This window comes from Olea europaea, chromosome 9, assembly GCF_002742605.1.
Source record: "Olea europaea var. sylvestris chromosome 9, O_europaea_v1, whole genome shotgun sequence".
NCBI lineage: Eukaryota > Viridiplantae > Streptophyta > Magnoliopsida > Lamiales > Oleaceae > Olea > Olea europaea.
Genome location: NC_036245.1, coordinates 8,263,033 through 8,283,189, shown reverse-complemented (window position 1 = coordinate 8,283,189; position 20,157 = coordinate 8,263,033). Strand labels below are relative to the sequence as shown.

Genomic DNA, 20,157 nt, shown 5'->3' with positions numbered 1-20,157 from the left:
CGATATTTAAATTATGTCTCTGTTTGGTTCAGTTAAAAAAGTCGATTAAAATTAATGTCAAAATTAATAATTAATTTTAATTACATATTTCATGTAATCTAGAACTTTCAATCATAAATTTAATTAATTTTTATTAAAACAAAATATGGCTATTTATACACTAACAAATAAAAGTGATAAACAATTCTAACACGATAAGAGTCCTAACGTAAAAGTCAGAAAGAGACGGGGAGAGAGAGAGAGAGAGTTTCAACATTGAAAGAGTAATCCTATTAATATCAGCAGTGATGATGACAGAAGATCACTCCCATGTATGACTAGTTAACACATTCAGAGTCATGTAAGATTAATTTCTCAAAACATGTTTTTATTAATTAATCATTATATACAGTTATTAGTCAATTCTAAAACCCAATATTAAAAATAATTGACAACAGCTTTTTGAAATTATAGATTAGTAATATGTGTGATTTAAAATTGAATAAGGCCTTGGTTAATCTCTATTATTTTTAAAATATAATTTTTTCTTTTTTATTTTCAACTATACATTCTTCAATAAAATGATATTGCGTTCAAAACACACGTTCTCCATCTAATCATTTCAAAATGAATTTTTGACAGAAAAATTACAAACGGGCTCTCAAAATAAATATATCTAATGAAATATATGATTAATAATAAAATTTAACTGACTTAACGCTTATTCGATAATGATTATGAAAATTGATTTTTTGATCGTTATAGAAAAAGGTGGGTTCCATTTGTGAGTGAAGCTCTTTATCAAACACGTGTCCATATTTTAAGAATACTTTATCATCCAGGTAACTTTTGTTCCCTGGCCTGTTGAAACACATCCCGCAATTAACTTCTCGCAGGATGCATTAGAGGTGGGGCGTTGGTGGACCCTTAAGGTTGGTGTTCAACCAATTATTATTATTATTATTATTTTTTTTTTTTAAAACGAACTCAGGCGCTTAGCTATTGAGCCGAGGACTGCGGTTTCGATACTCGGATACTTTCCAAGTAGCTTTATAAGGAAAACACATTTATTTCTTTTTCCAGTTTCATACTTTAAATTTCCATTTTCCCTTCTTCCCCTCTTTTCCTTTCTTGGAAATCTCATTTTCCTCCCTCCAAATCTATAAATCCGAAGCCCCTTTTTATTTTCAAACAAAAAAAAATCGACCAGCATGGACAAATTGCTCACAGTCAATCAAAAAAAGGCATCAAAACAACCCAAGAACAAGAAAAAGCCAGTCAAGGTTGTGTACATAACAAACCCTATTAAGTTCAAAACCAGTGCCTCGGAATTCAGGTCCCTGGTGCAAGAACTCACTGGACAAGATGCTGATATGCCCGAGTATTCTCCCAGGTTCGTGGAGGATAATGATGTCGGCGACCGTACGGAGGTGGCTGACGCCGTTAAAGTGGTGGAGGATCATGCACCATCTGAGGTGGTGCCAACTGTAGTAGGACAACTGCATCCTAATTATGGTGAAATTTCAAGAAGATCTGATCCAGGTTTTGGGATATTTGACGATTTCCTTTATCCTCCACAGATAGTGGATAATTTCCAGGAGCTAGTGCCTTCAAATCTATTGCGTTCAAAACACACGTTCTCCATCTAATCATTTCAAAATGAATTTTTGACAGAAAAATTACAAACGGGCTCTCAAAATAAATATATCTAATGAAATATATGATTAATAATAAAATTTAACTGACTTAACGCTTATTCGATAATGATTATGAAAATTGATTTTTTGATCGTTATAGAAAAAGGTGGGTTCCATTTGTGAGTGAAGCTCTTTATCAAACACGTGTCCATATTTTAAGAATACTTTATCATCCAGGTAACTTTTGTTCCCTGGCCTGTTGAAACACATCCCGCAATTAACTTCTCGCAGGATGCATTAGAGGTGGGGCGTTGGTAGACCCTTAAGGTTGGTGTTCAACCAATTATTATTATTATTATTATTATTATTATTATTTTTTAAAACGAACTCAGGCGCTTAGCTATTGAGCCGAGGACTGCGGTTTCGATACTCGGATACTTTCCAAGTAGCTTTATAAGGAAAACACATTTATTTCTTTTTCCAGTTTCATACTTTAAATTTCCATTTTCCCTTCTTCCCCTCTTTTCCTTTCTTGGAAATCTCATTTTCCTCCCTCCAAATCTATAAATCCGAAGCCCCTTTTTATTTTCAAACAAAAAAAAATCGACCAGCATGGACAAATTGCTCACAGTCAATCAAAAAAAGGCATCAAAACAACCCAAGAACAAGAAAAAGCCAGTCAAGGTTGTGTACATAACAAACCCTATTAAGTTCAAAACCAGTGCCTCGGAATTCAGGTCCCTGGTGCAAGAACTCACTGGACAAGATGCTGATATGCCCGAGTATTCTCCCAGGTTCGTGGAGGATAATGATGTCGGCGACCGTACGGAGGTGGCTGACGCCGTTAAAGTGGTGGAGGATCATGCACCATCTGAGGTGGTGCCAACTGTAGTAGGACAACTGCATCCTAATTATGGTGAAATTTCAAGAAGATCTGATCCAGGTTTTGGGATATTTGACGATTTCCTTTATCCTCCACAGATAGTGGATAATTTCCAGGAGCTAGTGCCTTCAAATCAGTGGCACGAAACTACTCATTTTGATGGGCTCAAAAGCTAGATGCAATGTAAATAAATTAGGTACGCTTTGCTAGCGTACGTTGAATATTAATGTTGATTTCGTTTCATTTACTTTATCAACTGTTGGTAAATTATGCTCTTGTTTGATCTCTATTATTTTTAAAATATATTTTTTATCCTATTTTTAACCACACATTTTTCAATAAAATAATATTATACAAAAACGTAAAACATTTTTTTTTTAAAATTTTTTTTAACTACGCATTCTCTATCAATCTACTATTTCAAAACGTATTATTAGAAAATAACAGGGTGCTAAAAGTCACTATGCTGGCTAATTTTAAGTGCACTTGAAGAGCAATTATTTGCTTATGTTTTGTCATTCAAGAATAAAGTTCTAAATTCAGATTTTACCATCACTAAAGACCAAACTAGAATTGAACACGAAATCACCAAAACAAAAAATTGAATAATTTTTTTTATTTAATTTTAAATAGTTCGTTGGTTTAGGTCCACGTGGAACTATTATCTTTTTGATTTTGAATCGAACCGAATCACTTTGAAGTGGTTTTGTTTTAGATTTCAATTTTTTGTAAATTGTTTCAAACCGCTAAATGCTTACAAAAATAAAATATTTAAAAATAAATTAATTTAAATTTGTCCAATCCAATTAAAGCTAAACATATCCCAATTAAAAAGATCATTCTATATTAGACCCAACACAATTAAACTCGATCCACAATGTAGTTACACTCAATACTTGTTTGACAATTATCCATTCTAATTAATTAAGCCCCTGCTCTACTGGGGATTAGAATTAGATTTTGAATATATTTTGATAAAAGTTGATAAAATGCATGGTTTAAAAGTAGTGAATTTCATGAAATATATAATTAAATTAATTGATGACTTTGACTTAAATTAAAATTTTGATTTTAATTCCTACTAAACAAGGCTAAGTAGATGATGCCCAGTTACACATTAGTCATAAAAAATGAGAATGCAAAATCCTCAAATTGCTTGAAATACTGAATGACCGCCATTGAACCATATTCAACGATCGTCCATCATAATAGAGTTGACAGGAAAAATCTATATTTAAATTTAAATTTACACTATTTCTTTTACTTCTACAAATAATTATCTCGAATTTCGCTCAATTTTGAGTTAGTTTTTCAATTTTTCAATTTAGTTTTTAGTAATTGTTTGATATTTTATTGATATTGTTTTCCCTTTATTTTGACTTTTGTTGAGTCCCTTTTAAATTTTTAGTTGAATAATATATATATTTTTTGTTTATTTGCAGCAGAAGCAATGGATGATTAAGAGAAAGCTACAGAAGGTATATATTATCGTATTTGATATTTCTATTCATCTTATTGTTTAATTATAATTAATGAATATGTTTGCAATGTTTTTATCTTTACACAGAGATTGAATCATGTGTTACAGTTGAAGATGTTGCGTCAATTAGTATCGACTAATAGGTTAGAACGAAACTGTATCTGTTATGTTGTTGCATTCTAATGATTTGAAGTGTAGATCTTTGGTTTAAAATATCTGTAATGATATCGATATTTATGTTTTAATGTGAGATTTTAGACTAAAATTTATGATTTAACTTGTTTGATATATGATTTTTGTTTGTTTGCTAAATCGTAATTTTAAACCGAATCAAATCGTAAAAAGTGGTTTGAATTAGAAAGTGAAGTATTTGGTCTGGTTTGAAAAAATTTCAAACGGCTTTAAAAGATTTGGTTTGAAAATTTGTTATAAACAGCTCAAATTGAACCGTGTTCACCCTAAATCAAACCTTTTGTTTTATATTAATAAAACTAAGAAAAAATAATAAAAAGATCACTTGAGTATAAGTTATTTAATATCTTACTTAAATAAAGAAAAATAAAGAAATTGGCTCTATTTATAGCCTTGACCAATGCTTCGAATTAAAAGAAGAATTAGGGGTGAAAATCAATTCCACGCAATTCTGCTTGAACTTGTGTGTGAAGCGAGTAGAGTATAAGCCGCTTCACAAAAAGTAAACTTGGCTCAACCCATGTACTATCTCCTTGGTGGAGGGAGTTGCTTGTGGTTCATAATTCTTTTTTTCTTCTTCTATTTCCAAATTTGAATTGAAAATTGTACATTCACTTTTCCCAAAGTATAATGAAGACGTATATTTATAAGGAAATGGTAAAAGTAAAAAATTATACTTAATAAAAAAATTAAAAAATTGTAAAATTCTTCATCCCTTATCTGGTTGGGGACTAGCTACAATACATATGTGGAGTTAAAACTGTACACGAATGAACAATTGTATACAATTTTAAAAGACAAATGAAATAAGTGCAGTTATAAGGGTCAACTTTGAGAAAATATACTCACAATTCTATCGAAATATACTCACAATTCTACTTTAGTAGCATGCAATTTCACATCTGAAAAGATGTAGATGGTCACCTTCATCTTCTCAAAGTCATCGGTGCATACAAATATGTGCTTATATTCGATTTGTAATGTTGTCCAAGTTTCTTGATGCATCTTGATCTAATATATGGTCTCTCATAATAGATCTTGTGTTTGTAAGTACGGATGAAGTCATAGGTACTATTAACAAGTCTCGATGTCACATATCGAGCATATTCCATCCCCATTCGACATGTTAAGGTCGCTAACAGCTAGGTTTATGGCCTCTATTATCGAATAGTGCACTAATAGTGTCATCATATATAGGTATTGTGTAGTATTTCTACCTATAAGCGTGTGTATGATGGTTATTTTGGGCTTGTCGACCTAAGCAAGAGGAAAATGCTACCTTAAACCACAAGACCCCAGAGATTTTACAGGAGGTCCGTGAAAGTTGGTATCAGAGGAGACCTACTTTAATTTGTGTTGTTGATTGTAGGAGATCACTGACATGTGTTCTTGCGAAAATGATTTTGGAAATGCAACATATTTGCTAAATTGTTCAGCGTGCAAGTGGAACTAATGAAGACTTTGGGATGATGGATGATAAAGCTAGGCATTTGCAAATGAGTCTACGTGCATTGTTACTTTATTTCTTGAAGCGATGTGAATATTTTAGAGGGATTCTGTTTGTGCTCCAACATGCATAGTGGCGCTGCAATAGAGACTATCTATATGAGGAACTAATAGTTTAGAGGTATATGGTAAATGTTAATGCCAGAGGAAGTATCTGTAGATGGTACTGCAAATAGATGTACGAGGGGCACTGTGTGGCTCTTCCATGGGGATATGGTGCTACAATTGTGAAAATTCTTATAGTGAGAGGGTTGAGATGATGCAAAGCTCATTTCACATTAGGAGAGTGTTAGTGGTTGAACGAAGAAGAATGCATCTGGGCTATATGATCGAAGAGTGCACTAATGGTGTCATCATATGCTAGTATTTTTCAACATCTTGCCTATAAATATATATGTGGGTTGATTGTTTGTGCTTATAGACCTGGCAAAGGAAGAAAGATATCCCACGATAGTTCGTGAAAGTTGGTATCAAAATAGGCTTACTTGAATTTACGTTGTTGGTTGTGGAAGATCAGTGACATGCATTCTTGTAGAAATGATTTTATGATCGCAACATATTTGCCAAATAGGTCGATAAGCAAACGAAATTGATGAAAAAAGCTTTGGGGATAATGGATGATAAAGATAGGCAATGTACGAATGACCTACGTGCTTTATTAGTTTGTTTTGTGGAACACGGTGATCATTTTAGAGGAATTGTGTTGATGCTTCGACATGTGTAGTGGCTCTGCGACAAAGGTCCTCCATTTGAGGAACTAATGGTTGAAGGTCATATGATGAAGGTTGGTGTTAGAGGCATTATGTGGATGCCCGTCCATTGGGGGATGATGTGAAAATTTTTGCAAGCAGAGTGTCGCTCGACCATGTAAAGCTCACTTCTCACTACGTGGGCATTAGCAAATTGAATGGTGGAGAATGTGATGTACCAAACATATTCTTCTTTCCATATAGCATAGCAAGATCGTCAACAGCTAGTTGTATGGCCTATATTATCGAAGAATGCACTTATGTTGTCATCATATATAAGTATTGGGCAACATCCTATTCAAAACTTTCGTGTGTGTTGGTTGTTTTGAGCTTGTTGCCTATACAAGGGGAAAGCTACCTCCGGGTGCGGGACCTCGGGGACTGCATGGTTGGTTTATGAAACTCGAGCTACTCTGGACAACATCGAATATTAATATAGACATGCATTCTACTATTCAAGTAAGTTGAAGAAGTTAATCCCTACTAATATCTTGCACCATATTGGTGCTCGAAGCATATGAGTTTCACACATTTCGAACTCAATTTGAACTTCATGAATATACTATTTTGGAAAATATGAGCAAAACTGGCATTTACTACGCTATATTTTCGATTTAGCACTACCCAATTTACGTAAACGACTTTTCAATATATGAGCACCAGATTGTATTATTCACTATAAATATTTAATATAAAACTTATATTCAAATACCCTATATCAGAAAGAAAAGAAAATATTTACACCTACACGTGTAAAATACTATTGTTAACCATTACATGAAATGCAATATATGCTAGGCCCTTGTTTGAGCTCCATATTTTCCATCAAAATAAACCCAAAACTTTTTCCTTAATCTTAAATTCTCTATCATAACACTGTTGCAAAATGCATTTATTTAAAAAAATGGGGCTCAAACAATCCCTAAATGTTTAATTAATCGAATTAAAATCTTATAAAGAATGTGAAGTAATTTGTCCAATGTGGTGAGTAGGTTGATCTGATGCAATGTGTTTAACATCAAATAGTGCCTTTATAAGAGCCAAATCAATATTATCAAGAAATCTTACTACCAATTATAAGCATCGATTACTATCAACATAAAACATATATCAAAGACTAAAGAGATATTACCTTCATAATTTATGAATAACTTTAATTCTTCTTTCATCTTATCGAACACCATAACACAATTGACATTTTCATCGAATATTTGAAAATTTGACTAGAAACTACTTAAATTATCTTTGTTTCAAGAAGATAATAATGCGATAGCTATTATGTTACGTAGATACAAGAAGAAATATAGAACTAGAGATCAGATAATGAAAACTCTTTATTGAACTGGTGTAATAACATTAATACCGAACAATTTACAAAATCAGAAGAGTTTCAACGAAACAATTAGTAGAGTGATAGCTGTAAAATTATAGGCTAAAGAGAGAAGAGTGATATATTAGAGAGATTGTAGAAAATAATGGAAGTGAGATTTAATGAAATTTATCTACCAATCAATCCCTATTTATAGGCCCTGAATTCAACATTAGGGGGGAAAAAATCAAATCATATTTCAGATGCTATCAATGTAGTCTACATGGCTCGTGAGCCAACTCTGTCAACCGACGAGCAACTAGAACAAGAAATTTGCAGGTCAGCGGGGACAGCCCGATATGTCGAACCGTAACACCCCTACGGGATTATGATATTTCTAGTTCATCTTTAGTTACTGCTTTGAAGAAAAAAATAAATCTAATATTTATTTTCTTTAGGTTTTTTGTTTAACAGCTAGTTTGTTACTGATCTGCACCATGACAGCTGATAAGTTGAAGTAACATGGTATCAGTTCCTGTTAGTTACTTATTTCATGGCATGTCTAGGACCATTTGTCGAACAAGATTGAGGAAGATTTATGTGAAAATGTTCATCTATCATTCATGCACCTAATTGCACTATGAATTCTTTATCGGATACCCTAATTGAGATGATTGTTCAATCTCTATTTTGGTGTTAATCTTTATTTCAGTACATAATCTTTTTATAAGTTCTTGTTTGTGGTTTGATCACTGATTAACAAATATCAAATAGTATAGCTAGATTAAAGAACTCTAAAGAAAGATTTTGTTGTGTGGATTTTACATGTGAGTACTCTCATTATTGTGTCAATAACTCATTCACAGTTTAAATTGGTATAGATTTCTGAGATTTTCTGTAATTTTTGAGTTTTTGTGGTAATTGTGATTATGTTCTTATAGTCATTTGAGCCTTATATATACAGTCACTTTCTATGTAGTTTATGAGTAGAGAAAAGTATGTAATTTAATTTCTCGGATACCTCTAAATGTGTTCGCATCTCATTTGTCATAGCTTATAGTTGCATTTCAAACAATTACGAGGCAACAAGTTTTAAATCACGACGTTGCGTACTACCATATTTTTGTGTTATAGTTGAAATATCTATTGTGAATCCATGACAGGGATGCAAATTTACATTTATCTTGCTCCGATTCATCATATCATGCAGGATTTCATTTTGAGAGAAAAAAACCATAAAAATTGTGAAATTGTTATCTGCCGAAACGCATAAAAAGAAGATATCAAATTTTACGACGAATTTTGATGCAATTTTAGAATCTTAATACACCTAGAAAATGGATAATCTTGCAATAAAAGTTACTTAGTTTTCGAGATCTATTATAAGTTCTATCATACATCTTCTGATCAAATGCTAAATCCTTCTCAAATGGGAGGAGTTTTGCATTGTTTTTCTAGCTTATTTCAATTCTTTGAAAAGATTGTTCCATATCCAGTTTAGATGTATTCTGGAGCTACTTGCCTTATTTTTCCACTGAAAACACATGCACATTAGTCAAATATATATGCAGGTTTTTATGCACAAATCCCAAGAAAAAGGTCTGTTGTTACATTAGGTGCATGAATAATTCAATATGTAAATATAGAAAAGTTTCAATCTTCATGCATATATTGCAATGAAATTGATCTTTTGCTCTAACCTTAATTATGATTTTTTGAGTTTGAGAGAACCATAAGTAGGGTTTTCTTTTCATGTCAGCAATGGAAAGTTTGGCAGGAGATCAGGCCTGTATACTGCAATTTGCAAAAAAATTATTAACTGATGGATGCAATGTGAATATGATGATATCTGTTTAATATCCAATTCTTAACAATTTTTCATCAATTTCCAGCTGTTCACGACTTTGCTACCTGTTGAACTTAGGATTTAAATAAGTGTTCAAATATGTCCATTGTGCAAGTATTATTTCCTTTGCCCGTTTCCTTTTCTATGCTTCTACCCCTCAAAATGTGAGTAGTATGACAGTCGTGTGATTTTTTAGTTTACTATCCAAACGAAGACAGTCCATCGAATGCTACAAAATCGAAAGGTTTGGAATTCATATGCAGCCATATAAAATAGTTGAAAACTTATTTGCTTTGAGGTGCGAAAGAAGATGAGTTTCATCGGTGCAGACAGCACAATATAGAGATTTTACTTTTTTTTTTTAAATAATAATATTTAATCTATTTTACCAAATATGTTATTAAATTACAAAATTTTAGAAAGGGATAATATTTGCAGTAAAAAACAAAATAGTTATACAATGTAAAAAACACTAAAGAAGCTGGGTAAGTATGTTGAAAGCAAGCAGAAAACCCAAAAATGAAAGTAAAATACATGATTTCCAGTTTATGTGTTCTCATTTTCGTGATCGATATTTAATTTCATTAATATCTTTCTAGCGTACCCTTCAAAATTTGCTGGACATTACTAAAATTAACTATTGCTTGGATATTTGACTGTTGCATTACATGTATTTGTACTTTAAATCTCTCAATAGCTTTAAAAATTATATATGAAAAGAAAATATAATGAAAATGTACGTGAACGAGTTTAAATTTATTGAAAACAAGACTTATTATCAGTGTGCTCAGACTATGATCTCATATCTTCCCATGGGAAAATAAATAAAAATTTGGAGTATATTTGAAGAATAATGCTATTCACAGTGAGGGCTATCGATAATCACTCTATATGATGTTTGCCTCACATATCAAATAACAAACTACCATATATATGCTACATAAAGTGGTTATCGATAGTCCTCGCTATAAATAACATTACTTGTATTTTAATGTAAGTGAATAGCTTATATAGCCTCATACATATGCAGAATAAGAACTATATGGTATTAGTGGTGTAAAGTTAAGTCGAGCATGTTACTCCCCATTTCCTAACCACAGACACGTTATCTCACGAAACGGCCTTTCATTAAGAAACAAAAGAACACACAGCAAGGCGAAAGATCAATGGATTTAGTAGTTGAAGATCCTGTGAATCTATGATGAAGAACTAAACATTTTGACAGTCTTAATCTGAGCACTCATTTCCCATTCATGATAAAATGTTATATGGCATAGCTCTTTTCAACCGACTGGTTAAGTACTTCTACGGAAAAAGAATGTTAAAATAATTTGAGTATGGGGTTGATAGGGATGCAGTTCGGAGGGAATTAAAATGTATCTGTACAATTTAATAAATTGGGGGCTCTGCATCAAATTTTCTTACTTTGATGGTTTTATTTTATCTTTTAAAAACGAATAAAATAAACTACGATAGATTTTTGCTAGTATATACTTTGTAACTTTCATTACACGTCTTTTGTTTTAATAACTTTCAATTACCTTACCGAGTATGTCCACTACTGTTTTTTTTACCATGTATGTGTACATATGTAACCTGCACTCAAAACTCGTGAGAGACAAATTTTAGGTGCAATTCTTGAAACTCATTGCCAGATCATATGAACCCATTCAACTCTAGAGGGAAGAAATCAACAAGCTCAGTGCTAGGAAAAATATATATTAAAGGGCGTTTAGAAGCTGTATTCATAATCCAGAAATTCAAATATCGAGAAAAGAAAGCAATAGAATGCAGAAAATAACCCAAAGGGGATAGAATAGCTTTTCAATGATTCTTAGTGGAGCAGAAATACATTGATAATTTTAGACGTGCTACGGCTATTTTATTAGAAGATACATAATAACTAATGAAGGGAAAAATCACAGATGAGTGCACAAAAGAGCATGTCAATCACAATTCACACCTTTATTCTATTTTTTTTTTTTTTTTTCATTAAATAATAACTTCGTAGGTATCCAAACAGTGAACAAATTGCCCAAGTACTCAGAACAAGTCTTTGGTTACTCACAAATATATTTGATCTTTCATTATCATATGTGCACATAAAACATTAACTACACAACCGACGCAATGCGCTTCCTTAAAATGTGGCACAAAAAGTTACATCAAGCAAATTAGAAAAATTAGACAAGCAGACATTATTAGTTCTTACCACTAAATCCCCATGAACTCCAGCCTCTTCCATGGCTTCTCGGAGTGCTGCCTGCTCAGCTGTTTCATCATTTTCCCATCCACCCTATATAGCAAAATAATACAAGAGCATGAAATAAAGGAATGTTCTTCTGTATTCTCTTTGAAACCTCAGCTTCATAGTTCATCCAAATTATTTAGCCTTCTTGTCTCTGGACACATGGATAACATTTATTTATTTGTAGCTTTTTCCTTCAATTCCTATGGTACAGTGGTGATCAATTGTGACATAAAGGGTCAAACTTTATAGCGATTTGCAATAAACTCAACCTAATGTTTTGTATTAAATATGGAACCTTCATAATACAACAAAAGGAATGTATCTTGAAGTACCTTAAACATGCGCTCATTGCAGTGAAAAGTAATATGCATATATTCTATGCCTTAACTAGTTCCATTTTTCATTCATCTGGCCATGGTCTTCGTGGTTGATAGAATCCACATATAGAGTTTTTGGACAAGTGTCACAAAACTCAACTAAACTTCATAAAAATGAATTAAGCACGGAACGTATGCACAGGTAAACAAACAGTCATACAGCCAAATGCATTTATATGACACAGCCATGTACTAATGTATTCTACCTTCTGAAGGATTTTCATCGGAATGAAAAACAACTCATAAATTGCTCCAAATATGAGATCGTCTTGGCTGATACGTATATTCAAATACACAACCCTGTATCTAGAAATTATCAAACAATTAAAACCATGAACATTTCTGATCACAACACTGGACCTACCAATAGAAATCTAGTTTGCTCCTTCTTATATCTAAGTACAAAGAATGTTATAATCAAGGTATTTTACACTAAGATGAAAGAAGAATTACTTCTAGAAACCAAGAAGTTAAATTTGAAGTGGGTGAGATCTTCCTGTTAACATCCAAAATGTTACTCTCTCACTTCCATAGTAGAAAAAAAATTTCCAGGGGTGATGGTTATTGGGAGTAGAGAGAATTACAAAAATTAAAAGGATGTAATCGAAATAACTTTCGGGACCATGAATTGAAGATGGTCCCAAACACTTAAGAAGTGTGCCTAAATGAGTTTTTGGTGGGTCCCACATACATAAGTACTTGATGCTACATACTTGGGAGGGCACTGAAAAAACATTATATACCCAAACAAGCTCACTGGCACTTATTGATCTAAATAAATTCTTGCATCACTCAGTATCCAAATAACACAAATACCTTCAAAAGCCCAAACGTCTGAACACAAAATCTTGGTGCATAATTGCCGAGCATGAAGAGGATCATAAAAGTTATCCTAGTGTATCCCAACTGGGTTGTCTAAAAGAAGTTCCTACATTTGGCACGAGGACAAAAGAGTCATGATAAAACCCCCGTTGAAAGTCACCGATCATATAAGAATACCCAAGCACACAATTCCTTGAACAAAATATAAAAATTAGAGTTCTGATCAGAAGACTTTGTCTGTTTGTTCTGTACCCCAATAAAGGTCTTGACAGCCATGAAAATAAAACCAGGTGGCAGCCAAAATCATCTCAAATAGAACTTGTTTCAGAAGACTTTTCGAGGAACAATACCAAATGGTTCTATATACCAGCATTACAAAAACAGGGAGTTATAGAAAAACATAGAATGTGTTCCATTGAAAACAATGTATGCAGCAATGGCCAGAGTTCGATGTATCTTATCTCACCTTTGGAAACAGGAGACCAGGTCCTCTATTTGAGTTTATCATTAGTACTTCAACAATCTTCTTAGATGGGTCACCACCATTTTCTTCCACATCATTGCTGCACTTGAAGGGAATACACCTGTGTAATGACTCTATTGATTATTATTCAGTCTTTAAAGCTGATGAAATGAAAAGGTCGAAATACCATAATTTCAACAAATAACATATGATCAATAGTCAGCACCAAAAATCAAGGATATTAACCTAATCGCACAAATGCCCAAAAAACAGAATAGAAAAAGGAACCCAAATCTTGATTTTGGGAAAAAAAAATTCCCCATGCTTTTCCTTTCCAAGCAAGCCCCGTGGGAGAAAGAGGGGGGGGCACCTAGACAATAAAATGCACATAAAATCCGAGCCAACTATTTCTCTTTAATCTCCAACTTCAACAATATCCCGGAAAACACATTATTTTTAATCAAATTTCAAAAAATCCAAGCCAGAGCTTCACCATTTCCAGAATTGAACAAAACCCAATTAAACAAAATCCGAAGCGGAGCCAGGTTATTCGAACCTCGTACAACACACATACATAAACGCATATGCATGCATGCATGTATTCATTAGACGAGGAAAAGAGGAAGAGAAGCAATTACCCGGCAATAAGGCGATAGCCGTCCTTGTAACGCTGCTGCTGCCGTCCCGTCCGAGCCACCAATTCAGACATTTATATACAAAACAAATCAATACCCACTCCTTGAATATGAATACCAATCTCTCTCTACATAGATTTATTAAACGTCCTCACAAGCTGCCCTTTTGATTCACAAGAACCACCATAGAACAATTCTCTTTCATAGCAACACCTTTCTCTTATTTGGGCACCAAATAATTCTGCATTCCCTCAAATTCTTGCTTTTGTTCTCCAAGAAACCCACAATTTTTTACCTTTTATTCTTTTAGTAATTTTTCTGGGCACAAATTTTAGTGGGAAGGGCATCGAATGAATCAGAGCTTGAAAAGAAAGCGAGTCGGTCAATTTTGGTTTTTAGGTCGTCGGGTGCAAAATATTGGATATTTATTTCGCTATTTTTCCTTTCTTCAATTAATTTTTTCACATGCACATGTCATTTTCGAATCACCGTTTATTCATCAAGGTGTACTCGCCCTTGAAATTTCGGGAAATTTGGTGTAAAAGTAGGCGTCCAGGTAGGGCAGGTCCAATTTTTCTTGTTACGAATAATTAAAAAAGGGGTAAATTATAATTTAATAATTAGAAAAGTGTTATTAAATCAGTGGAACTTTCCAACTTTACAGTTTTAAAATGTCTCTAAACTTCCTTTTGGAATGTACATTCGATACCTATTAGAATAAAAAACAAATTATTTATTGGAGTATTTTCAAAAATATCTAATTTCATGGGTGTCAATTGAAAAATATCCACTTTTTAAATTGAGCACTAAACCGTCTATTATGCCCTTAATGAAAAATACAAGCAATTTATTTATTTTTTCAAATTTGTTGCTGATTTCGAGAAGTAACTTCCATGTAAAGCTACATTAAAATGATGTTATCGACATTTCAAATGTCATTCTCGATATTTAAATCTCATTTATATTTTAAAAGTATACATGTCTAATCACAATATTAAATATTCTCAACATGAGAACAACATATTCTCAACATGTTAAACGTTGTTATCGACATTTTAAATATCTAGAATAACATTTCATTCCGAACATGACATTTCTCTACACTTGAAATGTAATTCTCAATGTTTCTCTGTCAATGAGAAAAATAGTATTAATTGTAATTTGACATATGCACTTTTGAAATAAATATGACAGATTATGCGTTAAAAATTTGTTGGCCAATAAAATTTTTGCAAAAATATCCATTTCTTGTCTTTATGTGGAATCATAAATGGTTCATAAGGGTATTTTGGTTCAAAACATTTCAAAATGGACATTTTTGCAAGAATTTGTGAAAGTGGACATTTTTGTAAATGGACATGTGAAAGTTGACATTTCAAGTAATTCTCTCTTATTTATTCAACTGCATACAAGTATCCCCAGATTTGGAAACGTCCAATACAAATATAACTATAGAGTATAGAACTTCACTAGATGAAAACCACCTAACAAAGTATACTAATGTAATAATGTACACACTATGATACGAGTCTTCCTCCTCAAGGTACGCTGATTAGTGCATGTCTGTTGAGACGATATACAAATCGTGGGAGTCGAGAACCAGAGCTTTTCATTTGAATTCTGTGTCGAAGGCAAAGATAAAAACTAGGGAGTAACTCGACAAAGATAATTGAAAGTGAAACAAAGGTATCGTACGGACATACAGAAGCTTCAATATTCTTTCGCAATTTCAGACAAGGATGAGTATGTGCCGAGTATTGCACTGACAATGCCCAATGCAACTATGCTCGTACTGACAACCATCTGAACAAGTGGAAATATACATAAACAAGACGAATATGTTATAAGAGGATTGAACATGGGCGATGTAGCCAATATTTCATAATCTTAAATCGTGTGACAGAATCGTAGGATTCGAGGAATAATAAGTCTAGAAAACTCGACTAGGAAGATAATCCCACCTGTGTTTTAGTGGCTTTGTTCCCCAGAATCTTCATGAAACATAAAGCGGGCATGATAACTGCCTGAAAAAGTGTTCAAATTTTACTGTTATGTAGCATATATGTACAGCATAGCAGCCTAAAATTACCAAAACTGCAATTCATTTTTCACTCACAGTCTCTTAACTTTTCAAAAATTATAGAAAGTATGCAAAGGAGGAAGGCAAATCGAGTTATACCACAAGTATACTAAGAAGAGAACCAATGAGAGCCATCACAAGACCTGCAAAATGGCACAGGTACTAAATCCACTACCGAAGAAAAACTTGGTTGATTACTGTTAGTATTATTCAAGGTGGGAAGTGACTTCCGAGGTATACCGAAGAAAGGAAGAATAAAAGCAACACAGACAGTAGAGACGACAAGTGCTGTCCTCAAGAGAATATAAAACCAAAAACTACTAGAGATCCTGACAGGCAGCAACTCCTCTATGCTCCTGGCCAAAGGATTCATCAATAATGCATATTTGCACAATTTTAAGGAACACAACAATAAACTGATGAAGAAACAAATTTCGAGAAACGGACTTGTGCAAAGCTCGAGGATCAAATATTGACTTAAAAAGGATATTTGGTGAATGGGTTGATAACCTGTAAGGGGGGAGGGGAAAAAATACTTTAGCTGCAAATTCGTTGAAAAAACAACATAACTATGTAAAAATATCCACTAGTGCGATACCCACAGTTGTCCATAGTGCGACTTTTGAAATGACTGAGTGAGGGGGCATATTCAAAGTTATCTGGGACAATGTACTTTGTCCAAACATCAAAAATCCCATGATCGCGACACCTCCATATTTTAGAACACACAACAGAAAGCTGCATATCAAGAAAGTATATATAAGACCTCAAAATGTTTCTATTAACTTATATAATGTTTTCGAAAAACATAGGAGGATTTGTACCAGGTAATAAGTGCTTTGTTGAACTTTGTTTTATCAGCCATTGATTGGTATATATTTGGGAACACAGAATGACCAGAATAGCAAAATCCGTATACACCAACAGCAAACGGAACACCACTCCAGTTCACCAATTGACCAGTATGATACATGCCGATTTTATCCACTGTACAGAGTAAAACTAAGCAGAAGACAATAACTATAGTTGCAAGAACACCGCAAACTGCAAAATGAAGAACAAACAAAATAAGAACAGGATAAGATGCTAATAAAATCAATTAATTTTTAAATGATTCAAAGTTTGGCACCTGAAAGATAGGATATGACTCGGAGATCCCTCAACCAAACAGTTGGTAAAACAATAAGGCAAGTGAGTATTCCAAAGAAGTGGATTGAATCCAGCTTGAGACTACCCCAGTCCACATTTGCTCCGGGAAATAGCCTGGTGAGATTATCCCCTTCCAAAATGATAAACTCCACACAATAGGACTGTATTGATGGGAAAAAAAATTGAGGAATATGTTTCGATAACTAAATTCATATAACTAAACTCGTAAAACTTGCTTCACTTACATATAATTCTGCGTACAGAATGATCTGCAACCAAATGAAATATAGCTCGGTATCAATAGATCAAGGTTTAAAACAAAGGAAACATATTCAGTAAGAAGTAATATGCTGACTTACAGATATGAAAAGCCGTCCAAATCTTCCAAATGCGGCTTCTCCAATATCTGGATAAGTTATGATGCCTTCCCGGCTCTCGAAGCAGTATATCATAAGAGTAGCTGTATAACAACATATAACTGCAAAAAGGACCAGCACTGCCATACTAGCCCAGCCAGCTTCTTTAACAGTGTACGGCGTAGAAAGAAGACCAACCCCAGCCATCACATTTACTCCTGTACTACAACAGCATAATAAGTTGAATCAAATGCAAACATAGACAGATTCAGCTCTCTTGGAAAACCTTGTACTCTGTAGATCCTAGATACTTGGAATATTTTCATTTTATGAGGACTATGAGAAAACTGATACAATATAATTTGAAGATTTTAAAATAAGAAACCTCACCGTTGAATATTGTCTGAATTAAGCTACATCCATGGCTGACTGGAAATTCCCCAGTGAGTTGCTCATGCAGCGGAGCTTTCTCTGATGAGGATAACCGTGCTATACTAATCCCACCTTCATTATCTTTCTCCTCTCCTGTTGCCTTTTCGGGGAGCAAAGATTTTGTCACATCAGAGTGCGAGTAACTACTGTTATTTACTTCAAAAGGTGAATATCTATTACTTGAACCAAGTTCCAAGGTTCCAAATTTTGGTGATGCAGCAATTGTGTACGAGTCAATTGTCTCCCTGCTCACAGAAATAAACAATCACAAGCTTCCATTAAATATCAATCTTCTTAATTTGTTTAATTAAACCCATACTTACATGTGACCCGATTATATCTCTACGATGGATACGAGCATACAAGAATGCATTATGGATTTGTGAGTATTAAAGATCATAAAGCCAACACAGAACTCAGTCAGTCATCCAATCTCCAAATTGTAAAGAAAGATTGAAGAAAAAGATGCATGTACTTCACTTAAGTAATATCAGTCTAAAACTTTCAACCTGCCACATCAATCACAGGCTGTGGAGAGCTCCTCTGGTTCCAATTAATAATCACATAGCTCTCCGTCATTTTCATAGAAGCAAACACCTAAAAATCCAACATCCAAGAATCTAAGTTATATCACATTACCACCGATTAACAATTCTTTTTGTGAATTATGAATCGCTTCTTTTGTTAACCATCCTACTGTGTTATTGAAGATCAAGCACAAGCACAAACCCATATTCTTCCCTTACCTTGGAAAGTAGCATAATATTAATAACTTTCTTCAATCCAACATTAGCACACGAGGGACTAAAATTGGATCTTGGTTTTCTAATAGCACAACCAACCAACTATGCCTAATTTGCCTAAATATGAGCATTTACTTTATAATGTTGCCCCTATATGTGCATCAGCCAAAACCCATTCGTGTAATAAAATATTCCACCCTCTCTAGTTACAAATTAAAACCTAATCCCTACTTTTTAGAGCAATAATAAATAGAAAAACACAATTAGAAAACAAGACAAACTTAGAGATTTATAATAATTCACCCTCGACGAGAGTTACGATCTCACACCCTTAGCCAGTGAGATACACATAAGGCTCCTTAACAATCTTTTTATGTGTGGTAAGAACATTAAGTTGATCCAATACAATGAACCAAAATACACCTAAAAAACTCATTTGCAGACTGATTCGAAGAATAAACCAACAGATTAGGCTTCACACAGTCAAATATATGAAACGTTAAACAACTGGGAAATGTTTCTGTTAATGTCTTTTCGAATTCTACTCGCAACAAAAACGAAGAAGAGAGATGAGGGTGAGTGCATGATAAGCACCTGTAACTCTGAGGCCATTGCTGAGAAGAAAATGGTAATCTCTCGTCTTCATTAATATTATCGTCTTCGTCACTATCAATTTTGTTACTATTTTTCTCTTCAATATCATCTTCACAGTCCTCCAACAAGAAATATTCAGATGACCCTTTAGCACTCCCTGCCATTTTAGCATCCAGGCCTAAACCAATTTCCCAAACCCAAAAAATTTCATCTATTGTTTATCTAAAACTCAAATCATAAATGCACGGGAAATAGGAAAATGACTGGACAGGAGCGGAAGGTGTTTCTAGAGTGTCATTTATCCCTTGTCAAAATCATGTCATAAAGTTGATTGTGTGATAAAGGATGGATTGACCACCAACCCATAAAGGAAAACAATAAATTTTTGTTTTTTTCTTTTAAAAAATAAGAAATATCAGCTTGTTTGATACGGATAAAAATTCAAGCATGTAGGATTTGGAGTTCAGCATGTCTAAATTGGTGTTATGTAGCATTATTTCAAAACATATCTTGTATATAGATATTTTGGAATTCTTCAGCATGTCTAAATTGGCACTATGTAGCATTGTTTCTTACTCCCTCATATGATACTTCCCTATGTTTTATACATTATGATACAATTAATGTATATAAATAAATAAATGTTTTTTAAGTTATTTAAATATGTCAATAAA

The 20,157-nt window shown here is 33.4% G+C and overlaps 2 protein-coding genes and 1 long non-coding RNA gene across 7 annotated transcripts; 1 reads left to right on the top strand and 2 right to left on the bottom strand.

Annotated features, from left to right (window-relative positions):
- Positions 1-1,003: 1,003 nt before the first annotated feature.
- Positions 1,004-14,687, bottom strand: LOC111399553 (nudix hydrolase 16, mitochondrial-like). The gene is made up of 5 exons (XM_023026945.1): positions 14,133-14,687; positions 13,498-13,615; positions 11,794-11,877; positions 4,823-4,828; positions 1,004-1,372 (listed from the first exon to the last, which is right to left on the bottom strand). Exons 1-5 carry the CDS (start codon positions 14,201-14,203, stop codon positions 1,214-1,216), a joined length of 438 nt encoding a protein of 145 aa, XP_022882713.1. The 5' UTR covers positions 14,204-14,687; the 3' UTR covers positions 1,004-1,213.
- LOC111399554 lies at positions 1,370-4,253 on the top strand. Its single transcript, XR_002703739.1, has 4 exons — positions 1,370-1,469; positions 2,598-2,695; positions 3,942-3,977; positions 4,067-4,253. It is a non-coding gene; the product is annotated as an uncharacterized LOC111399554 (long non-coding RNA).
- Positions 14,688-15,496: 809 nt separating the features above from the next.
- Positions 15,497-19,779, bottom strand: LOC111399552 (amino acid transporter AVT1A-like). Of its 5 annotated transcripts, none has more exons than XM_023026943.1 (13): positions 19,484-19,779; positions 18,105-18,391; positions 17,718-17,932; positions 17,604-17,627; positions 17,339-17,519; positions 17,034-17,253; positions 16,812-16,947; positions 16,700-16,719; positions 16,450-16,595; positions 16,309-16,352; positions 16,091-16,153; positions 15,829-15,932; positions 15,497-15,749 (listed from the first exon to the last, which is right to left on the bottom strand). In XM_023026943.1, exons 1-12 carry the CDS (start codon positions 19,645-19,647, stop codon positions 15,840-15,842), a joined length of 1,593 nt encoding a protein of 530 aa, XP_022882711.1. In that variant the 5' UTR covers positions 19,648-19,779; the 3' UTR covers positions 15,497-15,749; positions 15,829-15,839. The 5 variants fall into 5 exon arrangements, 4 of the variants coding, with proteins under 4 accessions (XP_022882711.1, XP_022882710.1, XP_022882709.1 ...); XM_023026942.1 differs by having other exon boundaries at positions 15,833-15,932; positions 19,484-19,778; XM_023026941.1 differs by having other exon boundaries at positions 15,497-15,932; positions 19,484-19,778.
- Positions 19,780-20,157: the final 378 nt, after the last annotated feature.

Bases quoted from the DNA above. Each gene is read 5' to 3' on its own strand.
- LOC111399552 (XM_023026943.1), bottom strand. From the start codon at position 19,647: ATGGCAGGGAGTGCTAAAGGGTCATCTGAATATTTCTTGTTGGAGGAC. The intron at 17,933-18,104 runs GTGAGGTTTCTT...GTTGTAGTACAG, and splicing joins AATTCAGACAATATTCAACG to GAGTAAATGTGATGGCTGGG. The intron at 17,254-17,338 runs GTGCCAAACTTT...TTCATTTTGCAG, and splicing joins AGTCATATCCTATCTTTCAG to TTTGCGGTGTTCTTGCAACT.
- LOC111399553 (XM_023026945.1), bottom strand. From the start codon at position 14,203: ATGTCTGAATTGGTGGCTCGGACGGGACGGCAGCAGCAGCGTTACAAG. The intron at 13,616-14,132 runs GTAATTGCTTCT...GTCATTACACAG, and splicing joins GGCTATCGCCTTATTGCCGG to GTGTATTCCCTTCAAGTGCA. The intron at 11,878-13,497 runs GTGAGATAAGAT...TTTGCTATATAG, and splicing joins CTGGTCTCCTGTTTCCAAAG to GGTGGATGGGAAAATGATGA.